Below are 25,538 nucleotides of genomic sequence, written 5' to 3' on the forward strand. Positions count from 1 at the left end.
AGAAAACAAAAGAAGTCCAAACGACAAGTTCAACACTATAGTAATTCCACGTCACCACCGTAGCCTCAACTAACCCTGCAAAGGAAGCTCGGCTGCGCTCAAACAGAACGCACCCGAGTTGCCAAGAGACAAAACAGGTCAATATACAAGTATACTGGTATGAGTACAAGATTTAACACCCACATGTCCACCAGACAACAAACAAAAATACATTTAACTCTTGTTACAGGACAAAACAAGTAGTTCCAACCGCATCGAGACGAATGGGCAGTTTCCCAAGATATGGTGGCATTTAGTTTCTTGCCGGTACACAACAAAATATAAATTGAGTATAAAATAAACAAAATAGAAATAAAAATATGGTGGGTCAGCCCTGCATAAAAAAAATTAGTAAGACCCACCATCCTGCAAAAAAAAAAGTTAGTATAATTTAATCATAAGTAACTTGTTGAAGAAGTATAAAAATACACCGTTTCATGCTTAAATAATTCGAATTGACCAAAACTTAAAAACAAAAGTTGTACAGAATCAAATTTCCTAAAAGGTAGTGCGGACGAATTTAGTAGAAATTGAACAAGTTGAGAGAAAAACTTAATAGAAAATCCTAAACGAAATTCGATCAAAAAATCTGAAACTAAAAACAAAAAGAAACTGTTATAAGATAAATTTTTTTTGAAAAAGTTCAAAACACAAACCAATAAAAATGAACTTGTTTCGTGAGTTAAAACAGCATCTAAAGCCTGCATTGCCAAAATGAATTAAAACTACTATAATCAAGATCATCCGATTATAAATTCTAATCGATCTTTTTAATAAAAAGTTAAAACACAAAAGTTGTCTAGAATCACGTATACATGCCTCTGCTCAAATTTCATAATTTATCGAGGTCGTTTACTATTTTTCAACCTGTACAAATCAATACAATACACACTATAACAATAAACTCATAATTAAATTCTTTGTACCTTAACTCCACCACTTCGGCCTACACATATATCCCATGTGCCTCCCGTATACCTAACACTGCTCTAAAGCCAAACTTGCACGGGGATATCATCCCTAGTTTGACCCACACTCCCCGGATGGTTAGAATATACGTACGCGCGTAAATTAAAGCACTCGTCTACTCATGAGAATGAGGCAACAATATACATATATAAAACATCTCACTCATGATAACGTACATAAAAATGCCAAGCCTAAGGCATTCAAATAAATCTCATAATCCTCACTTTTTTTTATACACTCTTTCTCACCAACACTCAAATAAAACAACAATCTATGAAGTCATGGTGGAGTATAATGAATTTATCTATGGGTTCTTAATTAATTTTAATTTCATATAACCATAAAATAAATCCATATAAAAATCTTAAACCTGGCATACACAACTAATCAAAATAATTAAAATCAATCAATCAACTAAAAACCCTAAACCTTACATACACAACTAAACAAAATAATTAAAATCGATCAATCATCTACATTCAAATATGAAATCAATTCAACATCAAATAAATATAAATAAATAAATAAAAACAAAGAATTAAATATAAATCAAGGGAAATGGGTTTTGTACTCACAATATTTTTTTGAAGATTAAAGAAATATTTAGAAGATTAATAAAACCACCAAAACAAAACTATAGACGTCCCCGAACGCCCCGGGAGGAACGAGCTCCCGTTCCGTTCATATTGGGGTCACTACAGCTCAGGACTCTCAAATTTGTCACGGTTCTAAGTCTGAACCAAAGAGTCCAAATCCGGCAAATCGTTTTGAGAAAAAACAGATTTTTGAAAGAAGTGCCAAACATGGACTGCTTTGCCAGATACAGAGTCGCCACCTAAATGTTTTTTTAATAGGAAATTTAGGAAACCCTGACTCGGTGCCAAAGGCCACGTGTCCGTCATCACCAAAGTTGCCTCGGCTCGGGAACTTGGGTACGATTGGGGAAGGTCACTTCGTGAGCACCCCCGCTCGCCCGATCAAAGATCGGCCTCTACTAATCATGATATCTATTTTTGAAAACATTGTGAGTTCTTATTCCGGTTATTAGCCTAGGTTACTATGTGATGCACACGGCATATAACTATAGACTGAGTTGCCTGAATTGGAACAAAACATTTCATGTTTGTTTATTTGAAAGTGGTTTGATGGTGCTACCCGCAAGTAGGCTAAGACGTGGATTTGCCACCCTCGGGTGGGCTTAGAAAACATGATTTTGCCACTATCTAGTGGGCTTAAAACTCGCAGTCAATGATTTGTTCCAATCCAAACAACCCAACCTTCACCCACAGGCACTCAGGCAGATATATCACATAAGCAATTAGCCTCATGGTAAGCATGCTATTCATGGCAGTCACTTACACGCATGCAAGGATGCTACAGCATAAAAACTCACCGAGTACTCCGAGCCAAAACAGAAACTACATTAGAAATCATGTATGATCCTAAGTATACAGAAATGTCTAATGCAACACATGCAAAAATGCAAACTATAGCAGGCTCGGCTATTCTAAACATGGCATATGAAATGCTACAACTAACATGTATTCAATTTGGAATTGAAAGTACGATGCAGTTAGTATGGTGCGCCGAGCCCGGTGCATGCAAAACAGATGAATGATGCAAACATGCTGTCATACTGTATGCTAATTGAAATATGCCCTAATCTAACCATTATAAGCGGGTAAATAAAAGGGAAGAAAGACGTGGGGTTGGAAGACATACACCACACGCACGCACACTTATTACAATTATGCCCTCGCGCAAAGGGTCCAAATAGATATACAGTCTCGAATAAAAGAATATTACAGTCCAAATATTACAGTCCGAATAATATACAAATTCCTAATTAATTAAAAAATTAACTAAGAAAGCTGTAAAACTGGCGTGCAAGCCAGGGACCGCCTTGCTTCTAATGGATGATGCATGTTCGGGTTGTCTTGCGCGGAAATCCACCGGGATGCCCCGATTAGCCTCTGTTTGCCTTTTTCTTGAAATACGCGCCAAACTCCGGAAAGTTGCTGATTCTTGATTTTTGCTGCAACAGAGAGCAGGAAAGGGGCATAGCAATGTATTTCACAAATATATGCATGCCTCGATCCTCGTGCCACCAATCACGCATACCGATGCATGATGGCAGAGGGGTCGAAATGTGCGACTCAATATAGAATGAATGCACGTATAAACACAACAAACCCTAACTCCATCATGGGTAATCCGGAGTGTCGGTGACTAGGGAATTGAGACACGTTCCGTCACTCGGAGTACGAAATGCACCTCGTTTCCCGTGCTCGGGCTAACTCCTATTCCGAACACGATGCAATATGCATGACATGCATGAAATGCGACTAAGATACAATCCTAACATACATAATGCTATGAAAATGAGATGCCTCGAAATGCGTGCACACGGGCACGCAAACCTAGAAAATGACAGAATGCGATCTAAGATACAACCTAGTATGCACTATGCTGTAAAAATGAGATGCCTCGAAATGCGTGCACACGAGCACGCAAATCGAGAAAATGACAGAATGCGATCTAAGATACAACCTAGCATGCACTATGCTGTAAAAATGAGATGCCTCGAAATGCGTGCACACGGGCACGCAAACCGAGAAAATGACAGAATGCGATCTAAGATACAACCTAGCATGCACTATGCTGTAAAAATGAGATGCCTCGAAATGCGTGCACACGGGCACGCAAACCGAGGCGATGGCATACGCAATGCAATATGGCTAAAATGGCATGGAAAATGTAACATGGACTTATACTAACATGAGAGAGCCTCAACCACACTCACATAAGAGGCCGGTAGATGAAAATGAAGTGCCTCGAAGTGCGTGCACACGGGCACGCAAACCGAGGCAATGGCATATGCAATGCAATATGGCAAAAATGGCATATAGAATGCAACATGGACTTATACTAACATGAGAGAGCCTCAGCCACAATCACATAAGAGGCCGGTAGATGAAAATGAAGTGCCTCGAAGTGCGTGCACACGGGCACACAAACCGAGACAATGGCATATGCAATGCAATATGGCAAAAATGGCATATAGAATGCAACATGGACTTATACTAACATGAGAGAGCCTCAACCACACTCACATAAGAGGCCGATGGATGAAAATGAAGTGCCTCGAAATGCGTGCACACGGGCACGCAAACCGAGGCAATGGCATATGCGATGCAAATGACATGAGAACATGATATGGGCTTATACCAACATGAGAGAGCCTCAGCCACACTCACATAGGATGCCGGTGGATGAAAATGAAGTGCCTCGAAAGGCGTGCACACGGGCACGCAAACCGAGGCAATGGCATACGCAATGCAATGGCATGGAAATTGATATGCAAACATGCTAATGGATTTTCAGCAATGAAAAGTGGGGGAAAACGGCCCCGAAATAAGGCGAAAACACACCCGATGCAGGGAATAGTCCCGAAATATGAATTTTGGCACCCGAAATGGCCTATAGCTATACCAAACATACAAAATTGGCACATGCAATGAATAGACAGAAGCAAGGCAGACCCTAAATAAGCACTTTTCCAGTTTATAGCATGGCCAAACAGCAAACCAAGATAGGGCAAAACTAGCATGCAAGAAATGGCCCTAAACATGAGATTAAGAAGCAACTCACATCTGCTGTCCTCAAACAGGTTAGGGCCCTTCAAAAAAATTGAAGAGGGGCCCAAAATAAGCATATTTTCAGAACTGTAAAAACTCTAAAAACAATCATATACAAGGCTAAGTTCTTATGCAAGAAAAAGGGCCAAAAGGTGGCCAAAGAGGCAAGTGGTATATGCAATGCCCAAACTGAAAAATTCCCTTCTACAACATTGAAGAGGGACCAAAAATAAGCATATTTCCAGAATTGTAAAAACCCAAAAACAGTATACAAACATGCTATAAATGCAATGCAAAATGAGGCTCAAAAGTGGCTACAACACAAAGTATGCAAAATATTCCACAAACAGCAAAAGACCCTTAATGAAACATGTTAATAAGGTCAAAATAAGGCCATCTCTAGGCCTGTAAATCGTCCAAAAATGGAAGCATGATAGGCAGCCAAAGCATGCAAGAAAACGGTATTTAAGGAGGATATTGAAGCAAGTGCAATATGGAGGGCTCAAACAGGGTTGAGCCCTTAATGAAACAAGAAAATGAGCTCAAAAAAATGACCTTTTCAGTTTTGGTCGGAGCTCAAATCAATAAGCATGTATGGCTTACAAATGTTGCAAAAATGAGCTAGAAAAGAGGGAAAGTGGACTTACCCTTGAAGACCAATGCTTTTGTTGCTTCTTGGACCAACATTGATGACTCTAAGCTGCTGTAATTCCTCCCCTTGCTGCTGGAATGGAGGGGTGGTGGTAGAGCTTGATGATGATGAAGAAATGAGGCCAAAACTTGGAAGTTTTTTGAGAAAATGAGAGAGATAGAGGGAGATTTGTATGTAAAGCCTCAAAGCAATTTTGTTCCAACCCCTATAATGCATGTTGGCAGCTGGTTATAAGGAACAAAAAGTGGGTGTAAAGGTGGGAGAAAAAGGAGGCAAGCTTTCCCCCACAAAATATCCCCCGGATTGGGATCTTTTCTGGGGGAAACAGCTGCACAGCTGTAAAGTACCAAGCATAAGGAACATGGCCGGCCCCTTACTTTTGCTGCAGGTGGCCGGCCGGCCACCCCCCCTAGCCGGCCAGCTAGGGGTCAAAAGGGTCAACTTGAAATAGTGGCCGGCCACCACATATTGGTGGCCTCCCAGGTCTCCTCTTCACAACCCTGTGGTTCGAATTTGGAAATTCTAAAACAGGAGAGAGAACAAGCCAATTTTAGGAGGGGTTCAAAAGGGTCAAAAGGAAATAGTGGCCGGCCATATGATATTAGGATCCTCCCATGTGTGTACAACACAAATATGTGGTTGAAAGTTCAAGAAAGTGGCCCCAAGGTGTTCAACATTGGCCCGGAAGGAGGGGTTCAAAAGGGTCAATTGGAATTAGTGGCCGGCCATGAACTTTTAGGGTCCTCCCATGTGTGTACAACACAAATATGTGGCTTGGGTTTGAAGAAAATGGCTCCAAGGTGTTCAACATTGGCCTGGAAGTGCGAAAAACGGGTGTCGGAGGGCGCCGGAGGAGTAAAAACTGGTTGTTGAAACAATTGCTGGCCTCCCACCCTTCCATGACCTTCCTAGTGATGAAACAGAGGTACCTGCCAAAAACGAATGAAAACCGATGCAAAACGAATGTTCGGGGGCCAAAACACGCAGTTCGGGGTCCCGAAAATGGGCTGCCAAGCACCGAAAGTGGCGTTCGGCCACGAAGTGGGTTTCTCAGGCCCCAGTGTCCCTTGAAAGGGAGAAATTAAGATGTATACCAAAAATCAGAGCAAACGGAGATGGTTAGGCGGTCCCGAACCGAGGCACACGGCAACGGTCCCGAAAAACCGGAAACCGGACTCCGAAATGGGAAAAATGGCCTACGGCCACAAAATGTAGCCCACGGCCACTGAGAGATGGTCTACAGGACCTCTCTCTCCCCTCAGGAAAAGAAACAAAGAAAACCGAGCCTGGTTCGCAAACCGAGGCAAAGCACAAAAGAGGGTTCGGAAGTCCGGAGGCAGGGCTCACGGCCGCAACTCGGAAACTTCTGAACGAGCACATTATGCAACATCACCAAGCGCTCAATCGGTGACGTCTGAGTCTTAAGGTCGGTCAAAAATGGGGTGTCTACAAAAACCCCAACTCTTTTCTTCCTCTCTTTCCCTCCAGTCCCCTCTCTCTCGGCTGAATCTCTATTTTGTGATTAATCTCCCCCCCCTCCCCGCGCGTAGCTGCTGCCTCTGCTTCTCTTTTTCCTTAATTTGGTTTATAACCTAAACACTTGTTATACAACCTAAACACTTGTTATAAAACCTAATAGTTATTATATTATATAATACAAATACAATATAAATACAACCTAAATAAGTATGATATATATTTTATGTTATTAAATAACTACAACATATATAAATATATTTTATAAAAACAATACATGTAGCACCCTCTCTTTTTTTTTTGTATATATGAATATATAAATATAAATATTCTGATTAATTATATACAATTAAATACCACATTAAATTAATTAAATATCACATTAAATTAACTAAACAACACATTAAATTCTCATGTAATCACGCAATTAATGAAGTCCAAAAATAAAATAAGGCAATAATAATAGATAATGAATTACGAAAAATCAGGGTCGCTACACTATCTCTCTCTGTCTCTCTATTTTTCTATGTCTCTCTTTCGTTTATCTCTTTTCGCTCTCTTTCTCTATCTCTTTGTCTATCTCTCGCTCATCTCTTTCTCTATATCTCTATCTTTGTCTCTCTCTCTCTCTCTCTCTCTCTCTCTCTCTCTCCCCACTGGTTCGCCTTGCTCACTCTCACTCTCACTCTCTCCCATCCCTCTTCTCTATTTACCGAGCTCCCCTTGATTTATCGATCCACTACAAGAAAATGCACTTTTAGCGACCACTTTGTCTCTTTCTCTCTCTTGCTCATCACTATTTCTGTCTCTTTCTCTCTCTATCTCTCTTCTCTATCTGTCTCTTACTCATCTCTCTCTCTCTCACCACCTATCTCTTTTACTACCTTCACCACTACTACAAATGTCATTCCACTACCACCACTACTGCCACTGTTGCCACTCCACCTCTACGACTACCATTCAGTGTATTTGGTTTGAGTTTTCTGGATTAAGTTTTTTAAAAATTAAGTTTTTTGGTTTTCGTATTCTTTTGTTTTTAGTGAATATTTTTTAAATTTTAAACATCTTTTTTACTTTTTTAGATACACCTTAGTTAGATGTATCTTAAAAGTAAAAATTTTGCGAAAAAATATTTTAAAAATTAATAAATACATAAAAATATATAAAAAAATGTACTGAATTCTTATATTTTTTTTTATATTTTTGGTATTTAGTGAATTTTTAAAAGATTTTTTTTACAATTTTTTTTACTTTTTAGGTGTATTTATGTTACGTGTGTCTAAAAAGCAAAAAAATTCTTAAAATATTAAAAAAATTCAGTAAAAACAAAAAAACACGAAAAATAAGAAAGTAAAATTTTCTGAAAAGTGTTTTCTGAAAAATGAAAACAAGCAAGCTGATTACTACCACCATCGTCACCACTCTACTACCACCACCACCACTCCTGCCACTACTACTACCATTACTTCTCCTCCACCACCGCCACTCCATCTCTTTTACCACTACCACAACTTTACCACTAATCTCCTTCACCATCACCACCATCACCCTCATCATCACCTCTTATCCACCACCTTCACCACTACTACCGTTCTCTCTCCTCTACCACAAAAAATTAGTTCTTGATTTTTAGTAACCAAAAAAAATGGGCCACAGAAAAACATTTTTCATTAATCAGAAAAAATTAACTTTATTTTGACTGAAAATATTTTTCATTAAAATATTACCCCTACTTCTACCAAATAAAAAAAATTCATTAAAATAAAAATGAAACAAATAAATTTTTAACTTTAGTAACTAAAAAAATTGAAAAAAAAAATTCATTAACTACCCAAAAAAAAATTATTTAAACAAAAAATAAATAAAACGACCGCCAATACCCTTTTCTTCTTTTCTTCTTTTTGTTTTCGTTTTCCGCTCTTTCTAATTCTCCCGGTTTCTTTCCCCCCTTTTGCTTTTCACGATCTCAAATCCCTACCTAATCCCTTAAACAAAAAAATCCCCAATTTCAAAAATCCCCAAAATACAATACTAAGAGAGAGAGAGTTGATCGGAGATTCAAAAATGGCAAACTATCACTTCGTGTACAAAGACGCGGAAGGAGCTTCGACTCAATGGGACGATATTCAGAGAAAATTGGGAAACCTCCCTCCGAAGCCCCTTGCATTCAAGCCCCCATCCTTCACGCCTGCCGAGGATGAAGCCTCTAAACACAAAGACAAAGCTCGAACCGATGGTAGGACCGAAGAACAACTCCAAGATCTCGAGGACGATCCCGATCTCGACGACGATCGCTTCCTTCAAGAGTACAGGTATCATTTTCCATCTTCTGATTCTCCTAACTATGTGTTTGGTTTCCCAAGAATCCGAAGGATACGCAAAAATAAACCCAGCTGTTTTCACTCATACAGTTTCTTTCTTTGATTTTTTTTTAAAATTTAAATTTACATATTTATTTTTTGGTTGTTAGGCCCTGGGTTTTTGATTGATGATTCAGACCTCTTTTTTTAGATGGTTGTATTGTTGTAGATGATTTTGATTCATATGATAAATTTGAGGAGTATAATGAAGAATTTGTTATAGATGATTTTTAGATGGTTGTATTGTTGTAGATGATTTTGATTCAGATTCAAATGATAAATTTTGATTGATGATTTTGATTCAGATGGTTGTTAGGCCCTGGGTTAGGCGTTGGGTTTTTGATTGATGATTCAGACCTTTTTTTTTTAAATTAAATTTACATATTTATTTTTGAGGAGTATAAATTTGAGGAGTAAATTAAAAATTTCAAATCCAAAAAGCTTAGAGCATCTCCAATCCTTAACTAAGTTTTTCATCTAATTTAATTCTAAATTTGAGTAAAAAACTTGATTTGATATCAACTATTTCAATCCTTAATCAAATTTTAGTGACTAAATAGACGAAAGTGATAGCTTAGGGATGAAATAGAAAAAATGGTGATAGTTTAGGGACGAGAGTGAAATTAACCTTCTTTTTTCCCTTCCTTTCTTTAACATGATAGATAGAGTTTAAATCAATTTGATTGTTACAATAATTAAGTTTCCTTAATTTTGAAAGATGGACTGTCGAATTTGAAATTTAATTAGATATATTCGGTCTTTGTGAGAACCATTTGAATCAAGTAATGTCCCAAATACTAGTTGCAACTGAAAAATTCGAAAGCTTTTCTTTGTGGCGATGATGCCAAAATATCAAGTTGGCTTAGTTGTCTTGTCTTTATCTTGATCATGGTCCTTAGAGGCCTGTCCGCATCTATGTGCTCAGAAAGAATAAAGGATTCATTGATTAAGGGGGGAGCCTCTGCCTTTACTCACCAAATACCCCTTGATTTCTAGTGGTTTGACTTTCCTTAGTTGTGCTTAGATTCTCTTGTCAGAAGTCCAACTTTCAAATCACTACTAGGATTGAATCTAGTGTTTGTCAAACTCCAAGAGTCACACACGCACTTTTATCATGGGATCTATGCTTTTCACATAATGCATCACTTTCTTTCATGAGGAATTTTCCACAGACTGTGCACATTGTGTTTACTAGTAATTGTGCTTCTTGGATAATCTTGTGTGTTTTAAGGTACAAATCTGAAATTCCTTGCTTGCTCCACCATATTATTTTTGTTAAGTGTTTGTGGTTGCTTTTAGTAAGAGGGAGTTTGGTTAATCTTGACTTGGCTTGGTTTATGATCTTGCTTTTATTGTTTGAGTTGTTTTTCATGAGTCTTAGTTTTTATCTATTCATGTTTTCCATCTCATGTTTCAAGATAATCGTGTCATATGTCTATTGCTTTTTCATATACTCTTGTGGGACTAATAGTTGTTTTGGAGATTATGGCACTAATAACTGTTTTACAGATCATGACCTTAAGGAAGAAGTTAGCTTTTGTTGGCTGTTATGGGTTGGGGTGTTTAGGATTTTATTTGTTAGGTGTGTTTTGTCACGGCATTGCCAAATGGGGAGATTGTTAGGTTTTATTCTTGGCAACCCCGTTTGACAAAACTCCTTTCAGTTGTATTTGTTTTTGCACCTTTTATTTCAGTGAGGCTATGAGTTTGTTAGATGCGAATCCAACCCGAATCGTGCCTTTGTCAATTTCCATGGATCAAAAACGAGGTTCTAACAGGATCTAGTTTTCTAGATTTTCCAATTTTGGTCGTCCCGCTCGAGCGAGAAAAGTGATGCTCGAGCGGGGATTGCAAGTTCACAGCATCTCTGTTTCGCCTGAAAAAGTACTGGATGGTGTGATTATCCGCTCGAGCGGGAATTACCACGCTCGAGCGGACCACGCGAACACAATTTCTTGGATTTCTATAAAGAATTGGTTTTCTTTAAGAACTAGGATTACTTTGGTTTTCTATAAGTAGTTGGGTTTCTCCCAAAACTTGGACAACTTCTCCAGATCTTCTTTTTGGGTTCTAAGGTTTATATCTGGGGATATTTTGCTAGTTTTCTTTGATGTTTTCATTGAGTATTCAACTCATGGTTTAAGAAGCATACATCAAAGGTTTGTTTGTTCATTCTACACAAAAGAGAAAGTTGTTCTTCGGTGGATTCTGAAGAATTTGAGCCTGAAGCTTTGGTGGATTCCGGAATGGCTCATCGTCAAGACAATTCCGAGGTGAAGACGGGGTTGGAAGAGACACATCGAGGTTAGTTCAATTTGGGCGTGGATTCGCTAGGTAATTGAGAGTATACCTGTGTAATTCCTTTATATCTTCTTAGTGGATTGTTTTGTGGCCATTGCCCGTGGTTTTTTTATCACAATTGGAGGTGTCCAATTGTGATTTTTTCACGTAAAATCGTTGTGTCGATTTGTCTTGATTGTTTGATTGGGATTGTTATATATTGCTTAAAATTGATACATAATCACAAATCAGCATCTAGGGGATTTCTAGATTTTTTCATGCTCTTTAAATTGTAACATGTTTTGATTCTCTTAAAGCTTAACAATGATTCTGTTACTTAAAATTAGTTTTTTTATGGTTGATTGTGTTAATTTTTTCCCCTGAGAAAATTACTTTTGTTGAATTTTTTGTTTTTAAAATTCACATGTTTGATTTTCACAAGTCTGCTATGTTTGGTTGTTCAACTACTATTTAATTTTGTGTCTTTATGGATATCTTTTCTATACTATTTCACCCTCTTAATGTTGCTTTTATCTTATCCTGGATATGAGTAAGTTTGAATGTTGTCAGCTTTTGTACTAATTTTCTTGCAATATTAATCATACTTAATTTGCACTATGGTTTATTTTATTGGTTAGGGAGAGTCTTGTTTGAGGTGGTAGTATGAGAGAACCAGTGGAAGGTAGTCAGCTGCTTTGACTAAGAAGTTTTGCATGACAGCTTGGGGATTTTCATATGGACACTGGTTCTCATGTATGTAGGTATGTTAGTTTCTGAAGATGTTAATAGGTCTGATGACTTGAAGCAGCTTTATCCAGCGCCATCACAATGTACTTGTTATGTCCTGGAAGATGTTTCTCTCAGTGAGCTTGGGAACAGTCTGACTAAATTTCTACATATGTAAGATGATAAAAAATTGGCATCATGCTCTGGTAAGAAAGCATCCCCTGCTGTGTCTGCAAATTGGAAGATGACATAAATGCTGCAGTATTGGAGCAAAATGGCCATGAATCTGTTAATCCTGCATGCCCTCAATCCATATCCTTGCCTGTAAGTTTGTACTATATTTGTTTTCATTTTATGTTTTTTTTTTCCCTTCATATTATTACCAAGTCATGATGCTTGGATTCCTATCATGTGAGTTTGATGATGGATCAATTCAAGACATAATCAATTGTCTTAAAAGTTGCTCGTATCATTTGCAAGTACTTGGGTAGTAGTTAAGAAACTAGTTCCTCAAGAAAAACTTAGAATTCGAGGTGTTGACTCCCCAAAATCAACCAACGGCGTTGGATTAGCACGAAACTTGGCACACACGACCGCTTAGGAGCGAGAGACTTGTGGGAGAAGACGGGACTTGAATCGGGTTCCCGGTTTGGGAGTTAGAGCTGGATTTCACTCTAAACAAACTAGTTTTTTAAAAAACTTAGAATTCGAGGTGTTAGCACACCAAAATCACCAAACGGCGTCGGAGTAGCACGAAACTTGGCACACACGACCGCCTAGGCACAAGAGACTGTGAAAGAAGACGGGACTCAAATCGGGTTCCCGGTTTGAGAGTTAGAGTCGGATTTTACTCTTAAAAAACAGACTAGTTTCTTAAGAAACTTAGAATTTGAGGTGTTAACGCACTAAAATCACCAAACGGCGTCGAAATAGCACGAAACTTGGCCCACACGACCGCCTAGGCACGAGAGACTTGTGGGAGAAGACGGGACTCGAATCGGATTCTTGGTTTGGGAGTTAGAGTCAGATTTCACTCTAGACAAACTAGTTTCTTAAAAAACATAGAATTGGAGGTGTTAATGCACCAAAATCACCAAACGTCGTCGGAGTAGCATGAAACTTGGCACACACGATTGCCTAGGCACGAAAGACTTGTGGGGGAAGACGAGACTCGAATCGGTTTCCCAATTTGGGAGTTAGGGCTGGATTTCACTCTAGGCAAACTAGTTTCTTAAGAAATTTAAAATTCGAGGTGTTAACGCCCCAAAATCACCAAATGGCGTCGGAGTAGCACAAAACTTAGCACACACGACCGCTTAGGCACGAGAGACTTGTGGGAGAAGACGGGACTTGAATCGGATTTCCGGTTTGGGAGTTAGAGTCGGATTTCACTCTAGACAAACTAATTTCTTAAGAAACTTAGAATTTGAGGTCTTAACGCCCCAAAATTACCAAACGGCGTCGAAGTAGCACGAGACTTGGCATACAGGACCGGCTATGCACGAGAGACTTGTGGGAGAAGACGGGACTTGAATTGGGTTTCCGGTTTGGGAGTTTGAGTCAGATTTCGGTCTAGACAAAATTATTTACTTAATTATCTTTGTAATTGTAAAGTAATTAAAATTTTATGTTTTTTTGTAATTAACATATTAACAGATAATTATATTGTCATTAATTATATTTATTTTTTGTTTTCAGATATTTCTCAAGTAGGAGTTTGTTTCTTGTGGATTGCATGTCTGTGAAGAATGTGACCAGCTTTTGTTTTTGTTACCTACGGAGAATAATGAGCAAAACTTGTAATTTTGGTTTATGTTATTTTGAATTATAAGCAACATTATGTATTTAAACATTATATATGTATTATGGAATATTATGTAGTGGGGTAATTTTGTTGATGTGTAGTTATGAATGAAAGAATATTTTTATTATGGAGAAATTGTTTTTTCTATACTGAAATTTTTATATTATTATGCAATTATTGGTTTCTCTTTCAATTGTTTTTCATTTAATACAGATAATTTTAATATTTTTAATAATTAATTTGTAGTTTTTTTTTTTTTTTTTGCGACGACACCACACCGTCGCAAAAAATATTAGAACCATTGGTGACAGTGGGCATGCCGTTGCAAAAAAACGAAACTATTCGTGACGGCATTTTTTGTCGACTCAAATAAAACTTTTAGCAACAGTAAAAAGGTGTCGTCGCAAAAGGTCTGACATATGTGACAGTAAGTTGCCATCACAAAAGGTAACAATTGCCGTCGCAAAAAAAAAAAAAAAGCGACGGCACGATGCCGTCGCTAAAAGGTTTTTGCAACGCTCTCTATTGTGACCTCCCTTTGCCGTCGCTAAAAGTTATTTGCCGTCGCTAAAAGTTTTTTGAAATGGCATTAAGAGTATTAGCGACGGCACCGTGCTGTCGCAAAAAACCGAGTTTTTTGTAGCGATTCTTTTATAAAATGCCTTCTCTTCTTCCTTCTTTTTATTATTTTTTGGCCTAGAAGGGTAGTTGGAGCCTAACCCTTTGGGTGGCCTCAAGGGGAAATAAGTAATAGAACTTCAAATTGTTTGTCCACCTCTTGAGGTTTAAATTTATGACTTTTCAAATGAGAATCGTAGACCTTAGTCAATTTAGACAACTCAATTGATAAAATTAAATATCTCTTATTTTTTAAGAAGTATAAAAAAATAATAAAAAAATTATATCTTATTGTAATTGCAGAAAATTAAAAATCAAATTTGTATGTGGGGGAGAATGTCTAACTCAGAAAAACAATTTGATGTTGAAATTTCTTTTACAATTTATTGTGTCTTACATGTGGTAGGTGTGCTATTTCATCAATTGAAAGTAGGTTAGAACAATTTCAATAGACATTTCTTATTTAATTTTAAAAATTATCAAATATTATAATTGAATTTACGATTAAATCAAATAAAAATATAATTTTATTTCTAGTCTTTATACGGGGAACTTCATTACAAAATGAACTAAGTTCTCCTTTTGGCTAGTATTTCCCTTCACACTACAACCATCATCGCTCCTCCATGTTTTCCATACCACTGTCCACAAAATGGATTTTTAAAAAAATATCTTTTCTTTTGGAAACTTGTTTTACTTTTTTTTTTTTGGCAAATTTGAACACATGAAAAATACTTGAATATACATAAGTGTTTTACACCAACATGAAAATAAGATTAATTTCTTGTTGTTGAACTAAAATACAATTTTCGCAAAAGTTAAATGAATTAGCAACACTAAATGCCTTCCATACAAGATTTTGCCTATGTCGTCAAAATGATTTTGCCATTTCTTGCTATGATGAAGTACTGTTTGGTAGAACTTTTTTTAAGTTAAAATATGATAATCAGAAAGTAGAAACTAAACCACCACTTTCCCAACTTCTAAATCATCAACTTTTTTTAAGCTTATTTAAGCTATTTTTGTTTAATAAGTTATAAATAGAAGCTATACCAAACAATCTGGTACAAACCCTCAAATTAAAATTAGTTATAATTATCTCTTAGAAACTGTAACAAATAGTGCCTAAGTGTCGGTTTGGCAATATCTATTTTTCAATAGTTTTTTAACTTGTTTGACTTTTTTATGAAGTGAAATAAGTTAAGATGGATTGAGTTTTTTAGTTGAATGAAAAAAATAAAATAAAAAAAAATGATTGATTGATATATATAATATGGCATGTTGACTTTTTAGATTTTTTTAGTTTTTTTGTGGCTTTATAAAATTTTTTAACTAAAAAATCACAAACCAAATGAGGTCTAATTATCTTATCTAGTCTTCCAAGAATTTCAAGGTGATGTTGTGCCCATTCAATAACAAGAAGTTGTGTTCTTACATTATTACATCCCCAAAAAATAACAACAATATGAGAATGATAAAATATGATTAGTTATGCACACAAATACATAATCTTTCCAAAACACAGGTAAGTTTGAGAATTATCTAAAATAACTAAAACGTCAACCATTCTCACTACTTTCTACACATTCTTCATATAAAATTAAAAATTCAATTAAATAACTAATTCTCAAAATAATCTTAATTTCTACTTTTTATGTCTCCTGTGAGTTGATAATAGAACATTAACAATTATGAGATATTTTACATGCACACGTCATAAGGTCATCTGCTAATAAATTTCAAATAACTATATATAAGTTATAAAAATTCGTAAATAAAGACAAAGAATTTATATTTTGTGATCTATTTTTGTGTATAATTCTTCTATAAAATGATGTATTTTTTTGTGAGCTTCGTTCTTTTCAATCAAACCGCTCATAATTAGGACTCGTTTGAAAATAGGCTATTTTAATTTTTTAATTTTTTAGTTAAAATATGAGGTAAAAAAATTAGTATGTTTGGGTTGATCTTTTGGTTTTTTACAAAAAAAAAAAAAAATGTGCAAAAAGTAGAGAGAAAATAAAATCTGATTTTTTTTGTATAGTTTGTTGGATTTTTTATAATTTTAATAACTTTTTAACTTTTAAATTAAAATATAATTTTGTCAAACAAGGCCTTATTTTCATAACTAAAATGCTTGGGACCCCAAAGTAAGGGACTCCCATAACCCCTTAAAATGATGTGAACCAATCATGTTTTTTTTTTTTTTATGTTTTCCGGATCAATCACAAGTGAATGAGGATGGTGGGGTTATGTTTTTTGGCGTCTGTAGTCATAATTATCATTGACTTCGACACATTATTCTAAGGGAAAATTACCATGTAGTCCTATGTAGGAGATCTATTTCCCTTCTAATCCCAATTTATTTTTAATAGTTTAATAGGTCCACAGTTTTTTTAGTTTTATACCCAGAGGTCCCGTTTTTTATTTTCGTATTTTTAAATGACTGTGTTACCCTTTGTTTTGAGATCTATATGTACGTGAGAAATCAAATTTTTGCTTCGTTGAAAAAAAGGAAATCAAATCTTCGTCTCCGCGATCTCGATTTCTCTTCGTTGTGGCGATCTCATTGTGCTGTGTGGTCGATCTCATTGTGCTGTGAGGTGGATCTGGTTGTGCGATTTGAATCTCTGTGTACAGGCGATATCTTCGTACGTTGTCTCTCTCTCTCTCTCTCTCTCTCTCTCTCTCTGGTGATAGATATATGTATGTGTATGTATGTATCTGTCGATACATAGATATACATATATATGTATATATATATATATATATATGTCTGTGTGTGTATGTGGTTTGTATTTTGTCGACATATTTGTATGTATATATATATAAGCAAATTTGCGTGATATTTGGTTTGTGTTTGGCGAATTTTGTTTGTTTGATTTTGATTTTGTTGATTTTGTTTGTCGTATAGTGTAATGTGTTTTGAAGTTGTATTTTGGAATTGTGAATTCTGGTGTTTTGATATTGATATGTCGTAAGTGTATAATTTTGCAGTTTTGGAATTGTAAATTGTGTACTGTTGTTATTGATATGTTGTAACTGCATAATTTTGCAGTTTGGAATCTGTGAACAATTGTTTGTTGGTTTCTGATTTTGTAGTATGGAGCGGTGTTTCATGTTAATGTGCAAATACAGTAATTGTTGTGCTGCTATTAAGATTAGTGACGGATGTAGTTATGATGAAGTTGTTGAGAAAATATGTGCGAAGTTCAAGGAGTTGAGTGTTGGTAACTTTTGTTTGTTTTTCTCTGTTCCTGGATATTCTAATTGTATTGTTGAATGTGATGATGATTTGGGGAATATGCTGTCAATGGTAGGTGGTAGTGGTTGTCATGTTGTTGATGTTATTGTGGGGGATAAGAGAGTTGTGGAGGTTGATGATGGTAATTCTTGTAGGATTGATTCTGTAACTTGTGAGAGTTCTTTTGTGAATGATAGTGATGATGTTGGTGGTTTGTTGCGTAGTTTTTATCCAGAACCAGAGAGAGTTTTGTTGTCTGCTAGTTGGAAGGGGATTATACATAGTGTTGGTCAAGAATTTGAAGGCGGAGTGTCGGGGTTCCGCATTGCATTGGCTAAGTATGCGGTTCAGTGTGGTTTTGCAGTGAATTATTTGAAGAATGATGCAACAAGAGTAACCGCTGAATGTATGATGAAGTCGTCTACGGGTTGTAAATGGTTTGTGCATGGAAGGGTGTTGATGGATTCTGGTGTTTTTTTTATAATGAAGTTGGATAATGTGCATACTTGTGGGGTTGTTGCTCGTAGATCTTGTAGCAAAATGGTTGGTTCTAGACTTGTGTCTGATATTGTGCAAAATGATATTAGTGATAATCCGTTGACTCGTCCTATTGAAGTTAAAAAAAAGTTGAAGAAGCAATATGGTATAGATGTTTCTTATCGGGTTGCATGGTTAGGAGTTGATAAGGCAAGAGGTGGGTTGTTTGGTGATTTTGCAACTTCTTTTGACCAGCTTCGATGGTACCTTGAGACGGCTATGAGAACGAATCCGGGAAGTGTGTTTGAATTAGATGTGGATGAAAGTAGTGGGTGTTTTCGGAGGTTGTTTGTGGCATTTCATGGATGTTTGTATGGCTTTCAATTTTGTCGTCCGTTGTTGTTTGTTGATGGTACATTTTTGAAGGGGCGTTACAAGGGGCATTTGCTTGCAGCAACATCAAAGGATGGTAATCAAGGTATGTATTTATTTGCAGTTAGTATTGGTTTAGTTTGTCAGTGTGTTATTGTATTGTGAGTCTGCTAATTTTTGCAGTTTCATGTGGGTTTGTTTGCAGGTTTGTTTCCTTTGGCTTTTGCGATTGTTGACGCTGAAAATCAAGATAATTGGATGTGGTTCTTAAGTCAGTTGTTGAAGGCTGTTGGTTCAGGCCGGAGATTGACTTTTGTGTCGGACCGTCAACATGGATTGCTAGACGCTCTTTCAGTGGTTTTCCCCAATGTACATCATGCTTATTGCTTGAATCATTTGAAGAGAAATTTGATTGACAAATTGGTGGGACTTCGTACTAACTATAAGCTGTGTTTGATGAAAATATTAGTTAAATGTGCTTATGCGCCAACGGTTGCTTCTTTCCAACATTATATGGAGAAATTGAGGCGTATTGCTGGGAATGGTAGAGTTGATAGTATGTTGGATGGTTTGCAAAATGATAAGTGGGCCAATGCATTTTTTAGAGGGAAACGATATGGTGAGATGTCATCTAATGCTACCGAGTCTTATAATAATTGGATTGGTGGGGCCCGTGAGTTGCCTATTACTTGTATGGTTGATATGATTAGGGTTCAAATCATGACTCAATTGTCGGATAGAAGAGCTGAATCTAGAAGATGGACTACGAAATTGTGTCCAGTTATGGAAAAGAAGTTGGTGGACTCTTTGGAGCTAGCTAAGTCTTGGGATGTGATTGTTGCGAGTGATACTGTGCTTGAGGTTCATTCTTCTATTTCTTTTTATGTTGATATTGGTAGACAAACTTGTTCTTGCCATGAATGGCAATTGAATGGTTTTCCTTGTTGTCATGCTGTGCATGCTTTGCGTAGTAGTGGTAGAGATGTGTATGGTTTCATTGATCCTTTTTTTCATGTAGATTGTTTTAGAGAGTCATACAAGGAATCTGTTTATCCAGTGCCTTCAAGTGAGAGATTTGACTTTGATGGTGCCAGTAGTTCGGTTATCAAACCTCCTATAACGAAGAAGCAGCCCGGGCGGAACAAGAAGAAGAGGATACCTTCAAGGGGTGAGAATGTGAAGCAAATCAAGTGTGGGAGGTGCTTGAAATATGGGAATCACAATAAGAAGACGTGCAAGGCTGCTATTTGAGGCCGCAATCTATTCTTTTGGATTTGTATTTGAATTTGAGGAATTATGATAATAAAAAATGTGATACTTGGTATTATGGAAGTAATGAATAAAGTTGGTTGAATTGTTTTTTGTTTGTTGATGTGTTTTTTACTTATTGAAGTTGTTTTCTAATAGTCTGGTTTTGTTTTTTATTTTTATGGAATGCAGAAAAGGTTGTTGAAAATTTCTTATTGAAACAGTATAATATGGAAACGCAGTTCATATTTCATAGCGATAAAACTGTATAATTTTGCAGTTTTAAGAATTATTAGAAACAACCTGATGAAACCGCATAATTTTGCAGTTTTAAAAATTATTAGAAACAAGCTGATGAAACTGAAAAATTTTACAGTTTGAAGAATTATTAGAATCAACCTTTACTGTATGAAAATATATGCAACCACAAACAGGTAGACAAACAATCAAAAGAAGAACCACAATAATAATAATAATAATAAGAAGAGCAACAACAACATCAATCATTTTCACCATAACCATGATAACCAGAAAAAGATCATTCCCAAAAGTATATAAAGTACTTGTCACATGTTAAAAAAGAAAAATAAAAAAAAATAAAAAAAGGTTCAAAGATATGTTCCCTTGAATATTTGTATTGTTAAGAAGTTTGTTCATTGTTTCTATGGTTTGGTATGTTTTGTCAACATTTGGTAGTGCTCGAGTTTCCAGGATCGGTTCTCATCATTGAGGAATTGATTGATGATTTGTGCTCGAAATTTGACCCACTCAGTTGGACGAAGTTTTTTCTGCACAGGTTGCCAGTTGAGATATTGGTTGATAACATTGCAGACGGCAATTGCACAATCATTCCTGCAATGTTTGAGATGAAGTTAATTAGTTAGGTGAAACTGCAAAAATTAGCATATTGGAAGATTAGTTTATGGATTTTGTATCTTACGAGTGTGGGGTTTGTTGTGGGCATTCCTCAATTGATGCAATTTCTGTCTCGCACTCTTGAGATGAAAACATGTTTCCCTGTTTGCTGAGTAATGCTTTATTCCACCTCAGTTGATGTTGTTGCTACAAAATAGTTAGTGGGTGTTTTTGTTAGTTATAGTGATGAGTTGAGATGTTTGTAAAGGGATGGAACTAAGTATGAAATTTTATTTTAACTTACAATTTGCTTTGCAATTTCAAAGTGCTTGTTATGGCAATGTTTTGCTGGTCTCAAAGAGTCATAGTGTCTCCATATTCCATCAGCATTGTCAAAGACCACAATTGTCCAATGGTTGTCGTGGTTGATTGGGAAATGGATATATCTGTTTTTCATTGCTTCTGGAAAATGGCTGTCCATTAGTTTTTCTCTCAGTGCTTGATCTTGGTTTTGTAGTGGAGTCTGTAAGTCATATATATGTTTGAAATATGTCATAAAACTATGTAGTAATACATGTTGATAAAGTAGAAAATTTTGCAGTTGTAAGGTATGTTAAGTTTTGCTTACATTGATGAGTGTTGAGAAAACGTAAGATCTTCCTGCATATGGATTGCTTGCAAAGACTAGATCGTTTTTCTCAAATTCTTCAATGGTTGGTTGGAGTGCCAATTGCTTTTCTGAGAAGGCATCAATGACCTGAAACATGTTATATATGAGAATGTGTTAGGTTTGTGGAATAGGTTATTGAATATGTACAGAAACTGTAAAATTGTGCAGTTGGAGACCTACATTCCCATATAAGGGTTCCCTGTTGGTCAATCTGCATATATCTGAAAAGTATACGCAGTTTTCATCTTCGCTGCCAGACCAGACACAAGCAGTTGATTGTGTGTTGTTGATGAGTTGAATTTGGTCTTGGTCTTTTTTGGATAGGCTATGCCAAACCTTGTTTGTTTTGCGGCATGAAATGGTGAGTGGCTTGTTTGGGATTGATTCTTCCTGGAAATCATCATCACTTTCCAATACTTGAAGATTTGTCTTCTTTTGATTGGCATGCTCTTTTGGGTTTGTTTCAGCAGCAACTGGTTTCTCTTGGCCAATATGTTCTTGCATCTTTTCTTTCTGCTGTTGTTTTGCTTCATGAGCACCCTCTTTTTTGTTGTCATTCTTCTTCTGTTTTTCTTCATTGGTACCCTGTGTTGGTTTGGGTACATCAGCAGCAGTTTGTGTCTTGTTTGTTGCATCTTCTTTGGGTTTGGTCATTGGTTGGTATTCAAAATCTGGGTGATGTGCTTGTTTTCTTGATTTTTGTTTGATTCTCTTGACCATGGATCTTTGTTGGGGACTGCCAGTTTTTTTGGTGGACATTTCCTTCAATTGATCTTCTTTTTTATGCAATTCAGCCATGAATTTTTGTTCCATTTCTTGCATTTGTGCTCTCAGGGCTGATATGAGCTTGTCCTTGTCGTCCTCTTTGGTTGGTGTTTGTGGTTGGTCATGACCTATAAAAATGTTGGATTGTGTTTTGGTTAGTTTAATGAAATTTTGCAGTATGCTTTAGTATTAGACAATAGTTTATCTTGTGCATGAAGTATGTCAGATTTCTCTTGCAGTTCTTCTTGTTGGTTTGTCAGTTCTTGTTCATTGACTTCTTCGTGTTGGTTTGTTTGTTGTTCTTCTTGTTCTTGTTGTTGGTCTTCTTCTTGATCAAGGTGTTCTTCTTCTTCTTCTTCTTCTTCTTCTTCTTCTTCTTCTTCAGTTTCAGTTTCTTCTTCTTCTTCAGTTTCTTCTTCATCAGTTTTTTCTTCATCAGTCACTTGATTTTTTTCATCATCACTCTTTTCTTCTTGTTCATCACTTTGTGGTTCTTGTTGTGGTTTTTGCTTTCTTTTCTTTTTTTTTTTGTTGTGCTTCTTTTTCTGATTGTGATTCTGATTCTGAATGATGTTCTTCTTCGAGAAAGTCATCCTCATCACTGTCTAGAAGTGTTCTTTTTTTTGTTGCTTTTGTTTTCTTTTTTTGCTTATTGTCCTTTTTGTGGTCTTGTTTCTTTGCTGAATAGTCTGTTGATGTGCTTTGATTGATATGCAATAACTGTATTTCTTGTTCAGTTGGGGTTAAAGCACTTTGGTTAACCTGCATTGGAACAATGTGGCATATATCAGTAATACTGTAAATTTGGTCAGTTTCATAAGATGAGTTGTACTGTGAGTAATGTGGGTTAAGTGTCGAAATATGTTTTTTGAAACTGAAAAATGTTACAGTTTCATAACATGAGTGATGTTAAAGAAGTGTGTGCTTTGAAACTGAAAATTTTCACAGTTTCATAATATGATTTGTACGACAATGAATATGAAAGGAGTGTTGAATAGATTTGTGCTAGGATAGTATAGAAGAGTTTGAATACCTTTTCAAAGTGAGCGAGGCTGATGTGTTTCCACTTGGAGTACATTTTGCCAAGGTTCCATTTCATAAACCTTGGGAAGCCTTCTTTGTTGGATGGTCGGAGGAGTTTACTGTGCTCACAGTACCAGTACTGTAAAAAAAAAAAAAAAAAAAGTTGAAATATGTTAGATAGTTAGAAATAGGTGAATGTCTGATATTTTTGTGGGAAGTAGTTGAGTAATGTGTTTACCAAGAGTAACATGACGCATCCAGTGACATGCCTTGGGTTGTTGTTTGCATTTGCCATTGAATTCATCAGTGTGTCTTTTATTGCCTCAACCCAATTGTACTTCTTGATGTTGTTGAGATTGTCAACATAGTTGAGGAAACTCCAACTGAGTGTATGGCCTGTTGTGGGCATGAGAAGTTTCAAGCACAAGTAAAGGGTGATTACCCTTGCAAGATCTTGACAATCATTGGTTGATTTTCCTTTTTTTGTTTGTTGAAACATTTTGGTCAAAGACTTGCCATCCAATCTCTTGACTGATTTGCATCTTCGTTTGTAAAATGGAAGCTCAAAATCCTTTGGTCTTGCATAGGATTTGGTGGTGATGCTGTCTTCTCCACAGTCGATACCAAAAATGAGCTTGACATCACTGGTTCTGAGTTTCATTTCCTTTTTGCCAAGTACAAATGATCTTTTTCTTTTGTTGTAGAGTGTTGTCATTTCTGCTACAATGGAATTGTAGCATCTGCACCAAGAGGCCTTCAGTTGTGTTGAGGAGAGAGCATTTATAAGGGGCCAAAAAGGGGTTTTTTGCAGCTCTGTATGTTGGGCTTTTGTGAATTTGACCCCCTTCAACAGTTTGATTACCGTTCCGATGTTGGAACGATAATTAAATTGTTGGACTCTCTTTGCAGGGACTGCTGGTTTTTTTTCTTTTGATGCCTTGGTTGTTGTTTTGGGAGTTGATTGGCTTTCTTGGAGCTTTCTTTTTTTGGTTGGAGGAGCTTCTTGGTTTTTTGTTGGCTTTCTTTTGTTTGTTTTTGTTGTGGTTGGAGGTGTGGTTGGTGTTTGTTGGGTGGGTGGGGTCTGTGGTGTAGTTCTTGGGCTTTTTCTTGTAGGTGGTGTGGTTGTTTTGTGGGTTTTTTGGTGGGGTCTGTTGGATTTGGTTGTTTTTGGGTGTGGTGGTGGCATTTGAGTGGATACAGGAGAGGGACTTTCAAAAGGGGAGATGGTTAAATCCCTGATTGGATTTGTGGGCATACGGGTTTGTTTCTTCCAATATCTTCCAACAGCTATTTCTGAAAAAATGAAAGTGACAACAGGGTATGAGTAATATAGTGACAAAACTGTATAATTTTGAAGTTTTATATGCAGTTTAATATGAAGTTATATGTATTTTGTTGGTAAGAGTTACGAAACTGTATAATTTGACAGTTTGATTTGCACTTTATAATAAGTTAGCTATTTGTTTTGAGTAGTGGTTAAACTGTGTAATTTTGCAGTTTCATTTGCATTTTGAATAAATTTAGATATGTTGCTTGTATAGTGATGAAATGAAACACTATGATGTTGCAGTTTTTATAAGGAAACAGTATGAACAATAGGAACAGCCCATTGTATTTTGTAAAAAGCAACAATAACAACAAGAAGATTAAAAATTCAAAAATAAGAATAAGAGAAGCCAATATTGAACAACAAGAATAAGAATAAGGTTTTGAATGTGTAAAAACAGGGATTTATGTGCAAAAACAGTGTTTAGAATGTTGAAAAACAGGGGACTATATATATATATTAAAAGAGGGTTTATACATTTGGAAGTATGTAAAATGTGTATATAAGAAATATTAAAGAATGATGTACAAATGTGAAAAATAATGAATAGATGAAGAGAGATGTTACTTTTTTTCCCCATTTTTGTGAATCGGAAGTCAGGAACTATGAAATCTCTTCAGAGTGGTGATGGTTCTTCGTGTTGTTGAGAGTCGCCGATTGGAGAATATGAACGGCTTGGTGTTGTGTTGAAGTTGAACGGTTTGGTTTTGTGGTTAGGGTAGGGTTTCAGAGAGAATGGAGTCGAACGGAGGAGAGATGGAGGATTGAGAATGCGATTTCGAGCGGCGGAGATGTAACAGTGTACTGATCAGACTGAGATGATTGTGGGTGATGAAGATGAACGGTAACGTTTTCTGGTTAGAGTTAGGGTTTCAGAGGGGATGGAGTTGAACAGAAGAGAGGTGGAGGACTGAGGAGTCGATTTCGAGCGGCGGAGACGTGACAGTGTAGTGATCGGACTGAGATGATGGGGACGTGGGAGATGGTTGCGCGCG

At 36.5% G+C, this 25,538-nt stretch overlaps 4 protein-coding genes across 4 annotated transcripts; 2 read left to right on the top strand and 2 right to left on the bottom strand.

The window, feature by feature from the left end:
• Positions 1-8,838: 8,838 nt before the first annotated feature.
• On the top strand, positions 8,839-13,853 carry LOC145799705 (uncharacterized). Its single transcript, XM_082889334.1, has 4 exons — positions 8,839-9,127; positions 12,176-12,292; positions 12,403-12,464; positions 13,839-13,853. The coding sequence occupies exons 1-4, from the start codon at positions 8,839-8,841 to the stop codon at positions 13,851-13,853; spliced, it is 483 nt and encodes a 160-aa protein (XP_082745460.1).
• Positions 13,854-17,552: 3,699 nt separating this feature from the next.
• On the top strand, positions 17,553-20,017 carry LOC145799164 (uncharacterized). The gene is made up of 2 exons (XM_082888708.1): positions 17,553-18,761; positions 18,861-20,017. Exons 1-2 carry the CDS (start codon positions 17,666-17,668, stop codon positions 19,904-19,906), a joined length of 2,142 nt encoding a protein of 713 aa, XP_082744834.1. The 5' UTR covers positions 17,553-17,665; the 3' UTR covers positions 19,907-20,017.
• A 1,036-nt stretch (positions 20,018-21,053) lies between these two features.
• On the bottom strand, positions 21,054-22,394 carry LOC145799706 (uncharacterized). The gene is made up of 3 exons (XM_082889335.1): positions 21,609-22,394; positions 21,387-21,515; positions 21,054-21,281 (listed from the first exon to the last, which is right to left on the bottom strand). Exons 1-3 carry the CDS (start codon positions 22,248-22,250, stop codon positions 21,054-21,056), a joined length of 999 nt encoding a protein of 332 aa, XP_082745461.1. The 5' UTR covers positions 22,251-22,394.
• Positions 22,395-22,404: 10 nt separating this feature from the next.
• Positions 22,405-24,539, bottom strand: LOC145798733 (uncharacterized). Its single transcript, XM_082887519.1, has 3 exons — positions 23,455-24,539; positions 23,227-23,355; positions 22,405-22,955 (listed from the first exon to the last, which is right to left on the bottom strand). Exons 1-3 carry the CDS (start codon positions 24,469-24,471, stop codon positions 22,674-22,676), a joined length of 1,428 nt encoding a protein of 475 aa, XP_082743645.1. The 5' UTR covers positions 24,472-24,539; the 3' UTR covers positions 22,405-22,673.
• Between the last annotated feature and the right edge of the window lie 999 nt (positions 24,540-25,538).

Source organism: Camellia sinensis, chromosome 9, assembly GCF_055761805.1.
Source record: "Camellia sinensis isolate YWXY chromosome 9, ASM5576180v1, whole genome shotgun sequence".
Taxonomy (NCBI): domain Eukaryota; kingdom Viridiplantae; phylum Streptophyta; class Magnoliopsida; order Ericales; family Theaceae; genus Camellia; species Camellia sinensis.